This window comes from Paramisgurnus dabryanus, chromosome 16 (genome assembly GCF_030506205.2).
Source record: "Paramisgurnus dabryanus chromosome 16, PD_genome_1.1, whole genome shotgun sequence".
Classification (NCBI taxonomy): Eukaryota; Metazoa; Chordata; class Actinopteri; order Cypriniformes; family Cobitidae; genus Paramisgurnus; species Paramisgurnus dabryanus.
The window spans coordinates 21,026,854-21,042,132 of NC_133352.1; the positions used below are offsets into that span (position 1 = coordinate 21,026,854).

Genomic DNA, 15,279 nt, shown 5'->3' on the forward strand with positions numbered 1-15,279 from the left:
AAATCACAACACACTAAACAAACTACACAATCAGAATTCTATACATATTTCTGAAGGAGGGATTCATAGAACAAGGAGGACATCAGCCAGTTTTGAGAACAGTGAAAACAGCGCTTTTTACATGAAACATCAACACATGTTATATTGGCAACTGTAAACACAATCAAAGCTTCAAAAACACAAAAAGAACAGGACCTTTAAACATTTTAAACACAAAGCGCCATCTTACCTGGGGGAGATATCACAGCCCTGCTGCATGAACGCTCCCAATGAGAACCACAGACTGTTAAAGATGCCAAACTCATTGGTCTGCTCCTGACTCTGCTGGTTCTGGTTCTGTTGACTCTGACCAGGTTGGGCAGACGATGACGATGGCTGGTTAGGGTTCTGCTCAGCACTTTCCTCATAGTCCTCCGCGTGCCACTCGTATGGACTAAAGCGGCTGACCAGGAAGAGCACCACGCTCACGCCGATGTAGGCAAACACAATACACATCCAGATCTCATAGGCCAGAGGGTCCAGGAAGGAGAATACACCAGGCTTGGACTTGGTAGGCTTCTTGATCATAATGGAGATGCCCAGACTCATGAATGGCTTGGAGAAGTCAATAACTTCCTCTCGTACCAGGGTAATGGTAAGGGGAGCCACAGCTACATCAGCTTTCTACGGGGAGACATTTGATTTTATATAAAACCTTGTGCATAGTATTAGCAACTCCAAGATCATGGGTTCAATATGCTGTAAACGCAGTGTATCATCTAACATATTTTTAAAGTTTGCATAAAAGCATGCAAAAGAATAAATAAGGTTAAACAAAAAATGTTGCATATATTACATTTTTTTTCTAATTTGCACACTAATACTTTCTATGTGGACAACGGAAATGGTTTTGAGCGGGTAAAATTGTTTTTGTGAGAATGTACAATAAATACATTGTGGATTTATTGTGGAAACTTCTTTTGACTTGCATTTTTATTGAGATAGATATAAAGCCTTCTGGTCACAATTATTAGACCTCCACATCATTTTAAATTAGGTTTGTTTATTCTGTATGTTACATTTCAGCAGTAGGAGGCTGATAAATATACAAACAAGCCTTAAGCATGTAGTTAACAAAAACCTATAGAGTTCTTATAGCATTCCCCCAAATGCAGTCATATCTCACGTAACAAACAAATAATATGTAGCACTTACGCCATAGACAAGCTCTCCCACCATCCCATTCCACATCTTGGTGTCAGGATCTCTGGCTCCATATTTTCCATCAGCCACTATCTTGAGTTTGTATTGGTATCCTACGTGCTTGGCGATCTCTGCTGCCAGCTCCACACAGTAACCTTCATACTTTTCATTTCCGTTAAACTGCTCGTGGTTCTTCTTAAGCATAACATAAGGTGATTCCTAGGCAGAACACACAGATCGGCAGGTTACAGTGGGCATGTGATGCACAATGCATAGGCTATTAATTAAAAATGCTTTATTCTGATTGGTTGAGAAATGTTCCACAGGTGTTGATTATTTGTCTATAAAACGCACACCTAACCTGTCAAATTAAAAACACTGTGTCGTGCCCCATTACCACCTTGGGTGTAAATTACTTTCGAATAATTCGTTTAGTCATCTTAACTAATAATTTAGTTATATTAACTGACTAAATGTTCTTTATTCTGAGAAAAGTTTAAGTAAATGTGCGATAGTGTCATGTATATACTATATGCATGCTATATGCTTAAGTTTATATTTAGTTTATAATTAAATTTATTTTTTTCTTTCTGTGATTTCTTTTTTTCATCTAAAAGTGCTTTGAAACAATGTGACGTTGTAAAAAAGCGGTATACAGTATACTGTAAATAAATTTGATGAATTTCAGGTGGTAATACAATTTACTCATATAATGATATAATTCTTACAGTATTGCAACACATCGCATATGAATATGCTTAGAAAGAAATGATCCAAACAGACCAGAAACATTACAAACTGGCTTGAATTTAACACTATTAAATTATTTAAATAACATTATGAAATGATTACTAATCACATTCATAGTTTGTATTTGAATTTATTGAAAGGATAGCCCCTTGCGATGTAACATCTCATTTTCAAGGGGGTTCCAAAAACACAAATAGACTAATACAACACAAAACACAACAACCTTACAAAACAAACACACACTACATATGTACAAAACAATAATAATGAAATAAAAATGCTCAACCTGTCCCCCACACCCAGAAACCAGGGTTGACAAAAACTTTGCATCATACGTCAGTAACATCAACATAAGACAGATTTATGACAAAAAATCCTGGAATCATCATAATAAATAAATAAATAATATTATATAAATAATAATAATAATAATAAATAGATAAATAAATAAATAAACAAATCAAAAACACAAACAAGTTATTTTAAGATAAGAAAATAACAAAAGCCTAAAGCTAACCTAAAGTTAAAAACAATCATACAGACCATTATATTTGCATTTATTTTAGATAGATGGAATAATGGAAATGGCTTGTGTATATTTGCAGCATGTCAAAAATAGAATACGTCAACTGAAGGCGCATGCCAGTGTGACATGACAATATAACCTTCCAGTGACGACAGTTTCAATGTATATAACGTCATAGTCTTGATTTGCCTTGATTTTAACTGTCATGCACATCTACTATACTGATGATGTGAAGATTCAGCTGACTTAAATCACTTTTCAAGACATTGAGAGCTGGGTAAGAAATGTTTGATGAAGCAGAAAGGAAATAGCGGTTTGTTACTAAGAACACTGTGAACTTGACAGGTTTATTTCTAGATGGCTTTTTTGCGCATCATGGACAGACAGGCAATCAATTGGGTAGAAAGTGTTGGGTGATTGTATTCGTGGATGGTCTGTAATATGAGTTAGACGTTGAATTGTGATATTTCAGAAAGATTGGACATCCTGAGAAGATTACTGCACACACGGCACCTGAGGCCCTGCTGACAACATAAGACTTCTTTTACAATGAGCGCACAATGAACAAATAACATAAAAGCGTAGAGAGCAGGGAAAGAGGAAAAACGGCGAAGCACTAATTAAAAAATAAATGCAGATTTCCATAAAGTACAATAGACTGTTGTACTTTTCTAGACAGTTTTACTGTGTCATATCTGCAAATGCACAACATTGGCTGCAGTTCATCTTAAAAACAAGCCCGAGCTGTATATACCGCACTTTCTGCTAACACAGACCTCCGAGATGGCCGACATGCTGTTTTTCTGAGAAATCATTCTTTAGAGCACCTGTGGTTATGTGACTATTCCCTGCTTTTTTGATAAACAGTCTACGTAGGACAAACAACACAGTCCAGACTATTTCCTGCAATCCATCCCTCTCCCTTGAGAGCGCTTAGCCCCTAACCCACACCGTCGATCCATTACAGGCTCTTTTCTATCACCCATTCCCCCCACGTCGCTCCATCAGGAGCCCGTCCACACACTCTGCCCTTTCTACGACTGGGAAAGAGAAGGGCATTGCACATATCAAAGGTTAATAAATCCCCTCTGAAGCCTAACTTGCGACAGAATTTATAAAACGCATGCTAAGCCCAAGGATCTCTGCTAAACGAGGGTAGGGAGAAAAGTGAAATTAATCTTTTGTCCACCGCTGGCAATTCAATCCCAGGTTTCTCTTTAAGTAGATGAAACACAGTGGCTAGAGGAGCAGAAACGTCTCATTGACAGAGCACAAGAAAGCTGTTGTGCATTTATCCGCAAACTATAGGATTAACTTGATGAACACATGGAGGTGATGTATCAGTCGACTGAGGACGTTCAAACAAAACAAACCAAAAAAGCAGCAGCTTCATTTTTCTGTTTTAATGAGATGCTGGAAACCTGGGTTGTGTTTGTACTCTTGTACTTTTTATAGTACCTTGTACAGCATGTAACTTTACATCTAAATTTAAAAAGGAAAAGAAAGAGCTCTTTAAATTCTCAATTTGATAAAGTCATTTTTAACATCTGATAAATAAAGCATGCAGACGTGTAGTATAAACACATTTCTGGACATACTATATCCATCAACCTGTGATTTCCACAATCTATGAAATAGCATTCATAAAATAATGAAAGGGATAGTTCACCCAAAAATGAAAATTCTGTCATCATTTTCTCATCCTCGTGTTGATCTAAACCTGTATGAATTTCTTTTTTCTGATAAACACAAAAGAAGGTAATTTGATAAATGATGGTAAGTACACAGATGCCGTATCCATTGACTTCCATAATAGGAAAACAAATATTATGGAAGTATTGTGGTAAATGATGAAAAATATAATTTAATAAATGATGGTAAGCAAACAGTTGACAGTAACCGCTGAATTCCATCGTATTTGTTTTTCCTACTATGGAAGTCAATGGTTACGATCAGTTGTGTGCTTACCATCATTTATCAAAATATCTTCTTTTGTGTTCATCAGAAAAAAGAAACTCCTACAGGTTTAGATCAACATGAGGATGAGAAAATGATGACCTATGAATGATCCCTTTTAAGTGACGTTACTTAGCCTGCTAGCTAACAAAGTCTTTTGGCAGCAAGTATACTCAAATACAGCAAGTAATCTCATATTATAGCCTCCCTAAGATGAATTGCTTTATTGTTTTCCTCACAATAAAGTTGCTTTAGCGTCCGCTAAATGCCTAAATGTAATGTAAATGTTAGACACCATCTAATTTGATGTACTGCTTTGTGCATACTGTGTAGCAGGAAAGAATACACATTCAGATGAAACAAACCAGTAACCAGCATGAATTATGTAAGGAAGACATACCAATATAGTGGTTACAATATATGTGCGGTTCTGCAGTCCGTAAGTCTCATTACTGCCGGGCATGAAGGCTGCCGTGCTCACAAATTTCTCATCCTCGTTCCAGTAACCCACCTGAGAATAGATGAAATCAGGAATCTGAGAACCACCAAACACCTTCTGAGATAATTCCCCAGTAGATGTAACACAAGATACGGTGCCAATTTAGTTAGCTTAAAAGTAGATTGGATTGATAAAGTGATGGCTATACTAGAACATCTAATAGCCTCGGTTTCCTACGTGGAAAAACTAAGCCATCACATAATCTCGGTTAAACGAGTGGATCATTAGTTCGAGCCATACTGTAGATATCTATACTGTAGATGAAGCATAGAAACGATCGCTGCACAGCTACATATGCATTGTGAAACTGGACTTAGCAGCTATGTGTCTGAAACTGTTGAATGTGATTTCTATTTACATAAATATCTATTGTCCGAGCTGGTGTGATAGAGTAGACATGGGGGCTAATTTGCATATTCATAGGTCCGCATATACTAAATAAGGAAAGAGTGACATTCAAGCTGTTTTAAAGCATAAAGAAATTACTTTCATAGAAAAACACTTTTACATTATTATGACTACTCAAAGTTTTAAGTGATAAAATTAGCGACTACAGGGGGGGACTGTAAGTACTTACTTTTTTTGGTCCTGTTGATCTGAGTTCCATCACGCTGACAGTGTAGTTTGTCCGTCGTCCTTTCTCATTAAATTGAATGTGTCCGGTTAAACCTTCGATCCGAACCTAGGTTAAAAGCACCATGAAGATGTCTTTATTCACACAAACAAGTGACAAAGTCCATGAACTGTTTCATAGCAAAAGTCCCTGAAATCAACAGGTCATATGATGCCTTTTCATGTTTTGTTTTGAATTTTTAACAATGTAAAATAAATATTTTATGACCCCAGAGTACGTATGTGATTTTTTTAGCTTTAAATACCATAAAGATAATTTATTATAACAAGTTAAAATTGCCACTTTGTAGGTGTGGGCAAAAACGTGCTGTTTTAGGGTGTGTCTTTTTAAATGCAAATGAGTTTATCTCTGCACTAAATGGCAGTGCCGTGGTTGTATAGTGCAGGTTAAGGGGTAGTATTATCCCCTTCTGACATCACAAGGGGAGCCAGATTTCAATTACCTATTTTTTCACAAGGTTGCAGAGAATGGTTTATCAAAAGTTGCTGGATTGGTCTTTTTCTAGGTTGATAGAAGCACTGGGGACCCAATTATAGCACTTAAACGTGGGAAAAGTCAGATTTTCATGAAATTTCCCATTTCAAAGTTGTTTGTGCATATTCATGAATATCAGTCATGTGACCTTTTACATCATCCGCTCTTTTTCCAGCTTCCTGCCGCCATCTTGAGTACCTACCGAGTACCAGTAGGCTACTGACAAGCGTTAGCTAGTTTGCTACGATTTACGGATTTCTTTTCTTTTAATGTCTATGATTCTTACGTATAGAGTAAATGGCTACGAAAGACAACATTTCGCATCACGACTGTCATAAAAAGAAATGCTACTTTAAAAAATATCATTGTTCGGGTGTGATTCCTACTCGAACCCTGATGCATTCTTCCAGCCGCTGTCCGCTGCTACCGAATCACCACTATTTTTACAACACTAAGAAGGCGCGACACAACATGACACTTTGCTCGAAGTATCACCTGGATCACCTAAAAAAACATTCGGAGATCGATACATCTTAACTGGCAAGATGGCGGCGAGCGGACACCAAAACAGCCAAAGTCAGTTGTTCAAAACCTTCTTTTTAGTAAACTCTGTGTACACAAACAATGTTCTCAATACTCAAGTTCTCATGTAGAGACACAGGTGATATTTCGAGCAAAGTTTCATGTTGTGTCGAGCCTTTTTAGTGTTGTAAAAATAGCGATTTTGATGCTCACAACATACTGAAGGCATTGCTTCTAGTTCTTTTGCGACCACTTCAGGTACTCAAAATGGCGGAAGACACGTTTGAGATGTGAGTGACGTCAGCTGATATTCATGAATAGAAGATCCATAAAGATGCAAAAATGAAAGTCTCAAACCCAAAGATATATTCTTTGGCATATGATGAACTTTGTAAAAATCGATGCGTTTTAGAAAAAGGCGGGGGATAGAGGAGCAACAATGTGCGTTGTGTGGAAAATAACATATTTTGAACCTTAAACTGCGTAAACACATTGCATTACACCAAAACACACAAAATAAAATTCATTTTTTAAGCAACATCATATGACCCCTTTAAAGAAACACTATGTAGTTTCCATGTAAAAATGACTTACAGCTCCCCCGTGTGGTTGAAAAGCGCAACAGTGCCTGTTATCAGACACTCTTCTGCAGGCAGGGGGAGGGGCTGTGTGCTCTACCCTCCACCGCCACTTTCAGAGTGTGCTTGTAGCAGCTAGGAGGCTGCTCAGGTTGCAGCAATAGTACAATTTGTCCAGTTAAAAGTTGTTCTATCACTGAAATAATTTTAGAGACATTATTTAAAGGTAAAAAAACTACATAGTGTTGCTTTAAAGTCAGGGTGCTATGTTCTATGTCAGCAATAGGCTTGCATATTAACCTTATATGTACATAGAAAAATGCTATCTTTCTTTCTTTCTTTCCTATTTTCTTTCTTTCGCCTTAAGGACTGCTCCTCAGGGGGTTGTGTGTCTCTCACAGTGCCTCTTCTGTGTGTACAGTACTGGATGTCTCCCAGGCCGAATGACAGAGTTAATTGACCGAGTTGAACATCAATCTCCACGGCCTCCCTGCAGATGGACCAAATTCCCTCAGTCCAGCGCGCATCAGACTCTCATCAGACGCAGCCGTAAGCAATTGTGAGAGATTCTGCTTCTGCGAGCGGAACACTATACAGCTTAATGCATTGGCACCTCACACTTTTAATTAAGTTTTTTATGGAAGGAATTGGAATGCATGATCTGAATTTGCGTAGGCTTCACAAACAGAGTGCGTTTCTACAGATTTCCAATAAGTCACATTAGCTTTGCGCTAACAAATACCTTCTCTACCTCGCCTGCCAAGTTGGATCTTCTACGCTTATTCGTACACAGGGCAAACACCTTCCTGAGGGTAAGGCAACAAAGCCAGGTGTTCTTTTCTTCATGTATCGCTTTGTAAATATAACTTGTCATGTGCTGTTATGACCAGCATAAATGTTTATTGCCAACTGGCTTGGTTTATTATCTCCCGTGTCACATTTGATTGTGATGGTCTCTTTGGTGAATCAATGTGAACTTTAGGAGACATAAAGATGTAATTTGCTTATTGGCCTTTCATCAAAACAGATTAGAAGCAACGTCAGTCTTGCAGAAAAAGAAGTTTATACTCGTGAACATAAGTGTGTTTGTTGAAAAATGTGTGTGTCTTTGTGCGATCCCTAAAGGGTAGGTTACCTGCTGAAGTGCTCTCTGGATATCAATGCCTTGTCCCCAAGGTGCCGGCGGGTTGGCCAGACATTCACCAGCATTTCCACGGCGAGAAATGTCTATCCTCTGCCTGCGGAGATTCTGGAAGGCTGTGGACATCACTTTGACACCATCGTATGTAAGCGCTCCAGTGTACTGCACAATGAAAGCAAAGTGGATGCACAGAGATAAATGACAAGCTATATTATACAGTATATTTTGTGTGTTTGTCTAAATGAAAACTCATAAGCCGACTAAATAGAGTACCTCAGACAGAGAAGAACAAGCTTTTTGTATATTAGATTTTGAGGTAATTCAATTGCGCTCCTGGCAAATGTTGTAGTGATTTATTGTACAACTACCTAATTGCATATAGTTGTTAAATGGCTTCACTGAATTCTTTCTTTTAGGAATTTCCTTACACGATTAGTGAATGATTTAATGTAGTGCATTGAGTTTCTCACCTTCAATCCTCGCTTGGGAATTTTAGCGTCTTTGTTATCAAAGTCCATCCATTGCTGCACTATCCTACTGACGTTTGGATTGGCATAATTCACCAACTGAAATCCTGTTACATTAGCCTCACCTTTCTTGAACTCTGTCAGCTCAATATCTAGAAATCCCTAAAGGACCACAGAGAACAAGTTAGTTAGTAGAAGTGACATGCTGGGTATCATTCACTTATCATTGCAGCAAAGTGAACAGCTGCATATGAATCTGTATGAATCTAAATAATAACTAACTAACTAACACTGTACACGTACAGAACAACATCATACTTTTAACCACACTTACTGTATGAGCATGCACGCATGTTGTGTTTACATGGTAAGAAGAAATGATTTTAACCAAATGGTAGTCATTATAGTCAAGCCACCAACTTAAACGCTAGAGATAATATATGGTAATAAATTCTCAAACAGTAAATGGAGGTTGAATTTTCCGCAAAGGGAGTAATTTTTACATTAATGGTCAGCTGCAGTGAGAAGCGCATGAGGTCAGGTCTGAAGAGTGCCGGCAAATGTAATGCAGGATTTTAAACTATAACAGAAAGAATGGTTGGCACAATCACTTAATAAAAAGGCTAATCCTATCATCCTCTGAGACTCCATATCCAAAGGAAATCGGCTGTTATCCGATGTGAGGACGAGAAATGGAGAGACTGGAGCATAAAAACAGAAGCGGATCTTGAGAAGTTTGTAGTTTTGTCTTTGATCTTGAAAGCTCAATTTACTGTAGCAACCCACAATGGATTTAGCTGAGGAAAGATGCATTTAGATGCTTTTAAAGTGACTTATAGCGCATTCAAGCTATACATTTTTCCTGTATGTGCCTTCCCTGAGAAACAAACCTATGACCTTTTGTGCTGTTAATGCAATACTCTACCAACTGAGCTAGTACAGAAACTACTTTAGATGCTCTTAAGTGTGCAGGAGCCCACCCAAGCCGTGCACCTGACAACACTGCAGACACAATTACATCTGTGAAAGCACGGAAAATGAATGTGAATGTTTCATTTATGATTTCATCTTCATTTTGTGTTTTTCTCACCTAGTAAAAATTTAATAAACATGTGAGGGTGCTGAAGGTTTGCCTGTGAATGACAAAGTATGTATGCCTGTGCACTTGGGAATTTAGTGTAACAGCCTTTGTCAGGTTGTTAGTGTCTTTGATACTTTATTTTTAACATGCTTGGTCCCACAGCGACTGTAACGTGTGTCTGTGTCTCTTTAAGAACATCTGCTCCATAGGGCCAAAAAACTTTTTAAGAGGCGTTTTTTTATCTATGTAGCAATGTTAATTAATACAGACTTATTAAAGGTAGGGTAACACATTTTGAAAAATGCTAACGGTAGCCGCCTAGCAATGAAATCCCGATCCCACCCTCAAGTCAAATCGCTCTCCAAAGTCACGCCTCTTTCCAAACACATGAACACGCACAGATCAGACGGTCACGTCTCATGTCTCATTCACCAGTGAGAAAACTTTGCAGTACAAAGTGAATAACACTTCCAAAATAACCAACATAAACAACTGGTTTACATCAGAATTAGTTTAAGCACACATTCGATTGTGTAGACGTAGTAACTATATCGTTATGCTAATCCGGAAAACGAACACAAATTTCATAAGCAACACAACGTTTCATCAAAGTAGAATATCTGAATCCATCTCAATACAAACATATCGCGTACCTACCTTACCAAAATAAACAGTGCAACGACCCTTTCAGACCCTTTGCCTCCTGTAGCTGTTTGCATCTCGTGGTAAAGCAGTAAAGTTACAGATGTTAATTTGGGTTTTTGCTCTTGCTGATCCAGGCAGTTTTTGCTGTTGTTGTTATAAAAGATGCATTTAGTTTTGTTGCTCCTGTGTAGGTTGTCAATTCAGCAGAAAAGTTTGCTGTTCTCGCTGTTTACAGACAGAGCGCACGTGAACGCGCCGATGACGTATGGTATCTGCGTGGACTCGCTGCGCGGTGGGAATTCAAATTACTCTTACGTATGAGGGACATAAAAGGAAACGTCCGTTCGGACCGAAATCTATGATTTGTTGAACATTTTTTGGTCCTACGCCTTTCACAGATGACATACATTTTTACAAATACATTTAAACAACTTAACACAGTGATTGCTATCAGAATGTGAGGAGACTTTTAACCAGCATAACTAAAAATGTTTCAGGATCAAATCTGTTACCCTACCTTTAATACAATATAAAAATATAAATATAGAAACCAATTTGAAATGATTCGAGCTTTGTGACATGGTGCATTATGCTGTTGGAAATAGCAATCAGAGGAGGGGTACATGGTGGTCATAAAGGGATGGACATGGTCAGAAACAATGCTCAGGTAGGCCGTGGCATTTAAAGGGGCCTAAAGTGTGCCGAGAAAACATCCCCACACCACATCACCACCACCAGCCTGCACAGTGGTAACAAGGCATGATGGATTCATGTTTTCATTCTGTTTATGCCAAATTCTGGCTCTACCATCTGAAAGTCTCAACAGAAATCGAGACTCATCAGACCAGGCAACATTTTTCCTGTCTTCAACTGTCCGATTTTGGTGAGCTTGTGCAAATTGTAGCCTATTTTTCCTATTTGTAGTGGAGATGAGTGGTCTTCTGCTGATGTAGCCCATCCGCCTCAAGGTTGTGCGTGTTGTGGCTTCACAAATGCTTTGCTGCATACCTCGAGTGGTTATTTCACTCAAAGTTGCTCTTTAATAAATGGTTATGCTTGAAAATGCCAGTGACTGAGCAGATTAATTAACCTTTCTTTCCCATTCTGACATTCAGTTTGGAGTTCAGGAGATTGTCTTGACCAGGACCACACCCCTAAATGCATTGAAGCAACTGCCATGTGATTGGATGATTAGATAATTGCATTATTGAGAAATTTAACAGGTGTTCCTAATAATCCTTTAGGTGAGTGTATATATAGATTATATTTGGGTTTCCTGGGTTTTCCGACTGACTGAAACTCTTTCAGTCTTAAAGTCCAGCTTGGTCACCTAAGTATACTTAATTACTAATGATAAATTATTTTAAATGTGTTCCTTTAGTTCCTGAGCATTGTGTAAGGAGCACAAAAAGTCATGTGTTTGAACCCAGGCAACACACATACTGATAAAATACACTTTGGATGAAATGTTTTTAAATCTGATGACGACCTTTGGTTGCTTCTGAAGTATAACAAAGCTTTCTGATCGTAAGTGTGACCCAGTCCTTCTGATTCATTGCCGCTGACCTCATCCACACACCCTGTGAATGAGCAATGCTGCACCAGAACCAATCTTGTAAAATGAACCCTGGCAGAGTGATCATACCGAAGGGCTTCATTCTGTTTTCGGCTAACTACATTATACAGCTCATCACATGGTTACTTACAAAGTAAGTAAATAGACAGGAAATATTGATTTGAGTTGATGTTCTTTCATCATGTGAGAAAAAAAGTCCTCAGATCGCTGACAGAGACATGAGCTAGCACACTGTGAGATAATGGTTGCCAGGGACAATAATCAATATATGGTTTAGCAGTCATCATCTATCTACCAATATCTGATCAAAGGATGGCATGTTTAGACCAATCAGAATCAAATATTCCAATACAATCTAATGGCAATTCAAACATAATTCATGAATTGGCTAAAATTCATACAACCACATTCGTGCGTTTTTGTATGATTTGCTTTCGTCCCTGTGACATTGGAATTAGGGGTGGGGTTTTAGCAACATGATCTCATGGAAATCCGTGTTACAGTCATGGAAAATTTGATCAATTTATCTTTGTCCATGTCACGGAATTCAGCTTTTTTCCATGATGGGAGCACAAATGTCTTTTCCGTGTCACTTCCATGGACTTCTCTTGTCATTTCATGTATTGTTTTCTCATAGTTTTTTCCTATTTTCAAATCATTGTTACTTGGGGTTAGATTTGGGATTAGGATGTACTTTTATGAATTGGTTTCTACATGTTTTTCTTCCGCTTTTAAAACTATTTTCGCCTGGAGTAAGGGTTAGAGTTTGGGTTAGGATGTCTAAAAATTTAACAGAAAGTGATTCTAACCCCAACGCTAAGCGACAATGGTAAGAAAATAGGAAAAAACTATGAGAAAACAATACATAAAATGTCACGAGAAATCCGTGGGAGTGACATGGAAAAAAACACCCGTGCTCCCGTCACAGAAAAAAGCTGAATTCAATGACATGGACACGGATAGTGATCAAACACGGATTTTCGTGAGATCAGGTTGGGTTTATTATTGTTTTTAAAAAATTTTTTTTTACATATTTGTACAACTTATTCCATACAAATTCATTCAGTTAGCCAACTCGTAAAATACGTAAAAATTAATGTGAGGTCCAGTTGCAATTTTTACAGAAATACAGCAGCCTATTTAATACAAATACAATATCAAGACAATTCATAAATATTGGTGGCTAGAATAATTTGTATTTTACTTTTGTTTGGATTTACTTTTGTCCCAGTGACAATTTTGTACGATTCACTTCCAGTCATTCCAGAAAAGCATAGTTTTTTTTAATTCTTGATCTTACGGCATGTTTTCTTAAAAAATGTGATGCACTTTTTGCGGAACTTGCAAAAATTGCGGGAACTTGCAAAAACTCTTAGCAGCTTTTGCAGCTTTTCAATGATGTTCACGTCACATAATCATGTCACTTCATAACGTTCCCATGGCAACAGGGGAAATGGCTGCGCTTGTGTGAGATAAATGCAAAAAATGTTAACTTTCTGCTAAGATATGTGATTTTTGCTACGAAAATGTGAGGATTATGAAATCCTATTTTCCACACGGAAATCTGAAATTTATGCTGCGAAAGTGCGGCGTATTTGAAAAAATGCACCCCCCACATAAATATGCAGACTTTGGCTGATTATGCGTTAAATCATGTGATCGTAAAATACTTCAAATTTCCTGTGAGATCAGGTTGACAATAATGTCCATAATTTAACCACAAAAATAGCTCAACGTCTCCTGTAATGTTAAACGAATGCTGCTGTAACTGTAGGTGAAACCCTATCACATGACAGGCCTCTAGGCTAAAGTGTCAATTCACAACATCATCACTCTTTATGGTGAGAGGGAACAATGCAATCAGAGATACTTAAGACTTTCTGCATCACTGCATGCACATAAATACCCAGTGCAACTAAATGTCATGATGTGAGTGCCATGGGAATCTCTCTGTAATCCACATTTTTCTTTCATTGAAGATTACTACAGCCTTTGAAAGCAATCAAGAGCTCATTCAACAAACAAAAGAGCTTTTATATAAAATTAAAGGAAAATGTACAAGAAAGTACAAAATACAGAAAAAAAGCTTTCACTGATTTTGAAAAGCAAAACGGTTCTAAAGGCACTAATCAGATTCTCATATCAGAAACATAAAGCGTCTATAAACAAATAAAAATAATGATAGACTCTGTTAAATGTTTTCATCCATCATTTTTGACCAAATGGAACTTCTGAATCTGGAAATATAAGCCCAGATTCAAATTCAAAACCTTCATATCGTCACCATCGCTCAATATTATGGATCACATGGACTAACCACTAGCCTCATTTCAAAACTCACCGCCAATGGTGTGCTAGGGTGTGTGGGTTTTTAAATGCTTCACTTCATCTGCATCACTGATCTGAAATTGAACTGGGGTCTGCATAGCAGGGAAACACAGATAAAGTAGCCCAGTAAACAGTGCAGCCGAAGACATGTCTGTCTGATTTAGGAATCTAACCAACAGAGAGAGAAACGGGCCAACAGACAGTCATGTCAGATGCCTCTGATTACAGTGGCTGATTTCTGAAGCACGTCTAGGACTGATTGGCTGAATAGTCATACTTTTTTGGTCAAAAGTGTGGTATTTTGGCATTGCTACCCATGTAGATTTTCTGCTCTCATAGCAACAGTGACATCCTTGGAAATGTCTTGGCAATGCTTCACTGATAATGCCTTTAATTTGTATGTGCCTTATGGTGTTGTTTATGGGATTTTGACAGATTTGGTGCTTTAAATCTAATCTGAGGGATTTTGACCCTTGTAAACCATATCATTTATATTACAATTTAGGTAAAGACACCAGGACATTCTTAAATGACATCAGTCAAGCACAAGGCTTGTGAACTGGTGTCAAAGTAGGAGTAGGGCGTATGCAATATGTTTCCCAGAAAACCGTAGTGTTAAATCATTTCATTTTCCTTTCGATTCTTTCCTAAAGATGAAAGTTCCCTGTCATCTACCGTATTTTCCGGACTATAATCCGGGGTTTTTTATAATTTGGCTGGTGCTGCGTCTTATAGTCAGGTGCGCCTTGTAAGTCAGTATGAATTAATTTTGACATTTATGAGGCAAGAGACAACAGCCCTGTCTACAGCCGCGAGAGTCCGCTATATGCTGCTCCTGTATTTATATAATTCAATAAATTCAGTGATGTGGAATGACGAGTGTGCGAACTTCATGCTTGTATGCGACATGTAGTACACTG

General features: G+C 37.9%; 1 protein-coding gene across 9 annotated transcripts in view; it reads right to left on the reverse strand.

Annotated features, from left to right (window-relative positions):
* Positions 1-15,279, reverse strand: part of gria1a (glutamate receptor, ionotropic, AMPA 1a) — an 84,202-nt gene that overhangs the window by 35,307 nt on the left and 33,616 nt on the right. For all 9 annotated transcript variants that reach the window (XR_010536290.2, XR_010536289.2, XR_010536292.2 and 6 more), the window contains exons 6-11: positions 8,733-8,891; positions 8,257-8,424; positions 5,491-5,595; positions 4,815-4,925; positions 1,195-1,401; positions 230-663 (exon numbers count right to left, since the gene is read on the reverse strand). Coding sequence is in view for 5 of the 9 variants with exons in the window: in XM_065272048.2 (XP_065128120.2) it covers positions 230-663; positions 1,195-1,401; positions 4,815-4,925; positions 5,491-5,595; positions 8,257-8,424; positions 8,733-8,891 (1,184 nt within the window). In the remaining 4 variants the exon portion in view is untranslated. The remainder of the gene's footprint in view (positions 1-229; positions 664-1,194; positions 1,402-4,814; positions 4,926-5,490; positions 5,596-8,256; positions 8,425-8,732; positions 8,892-15,279) is intronic.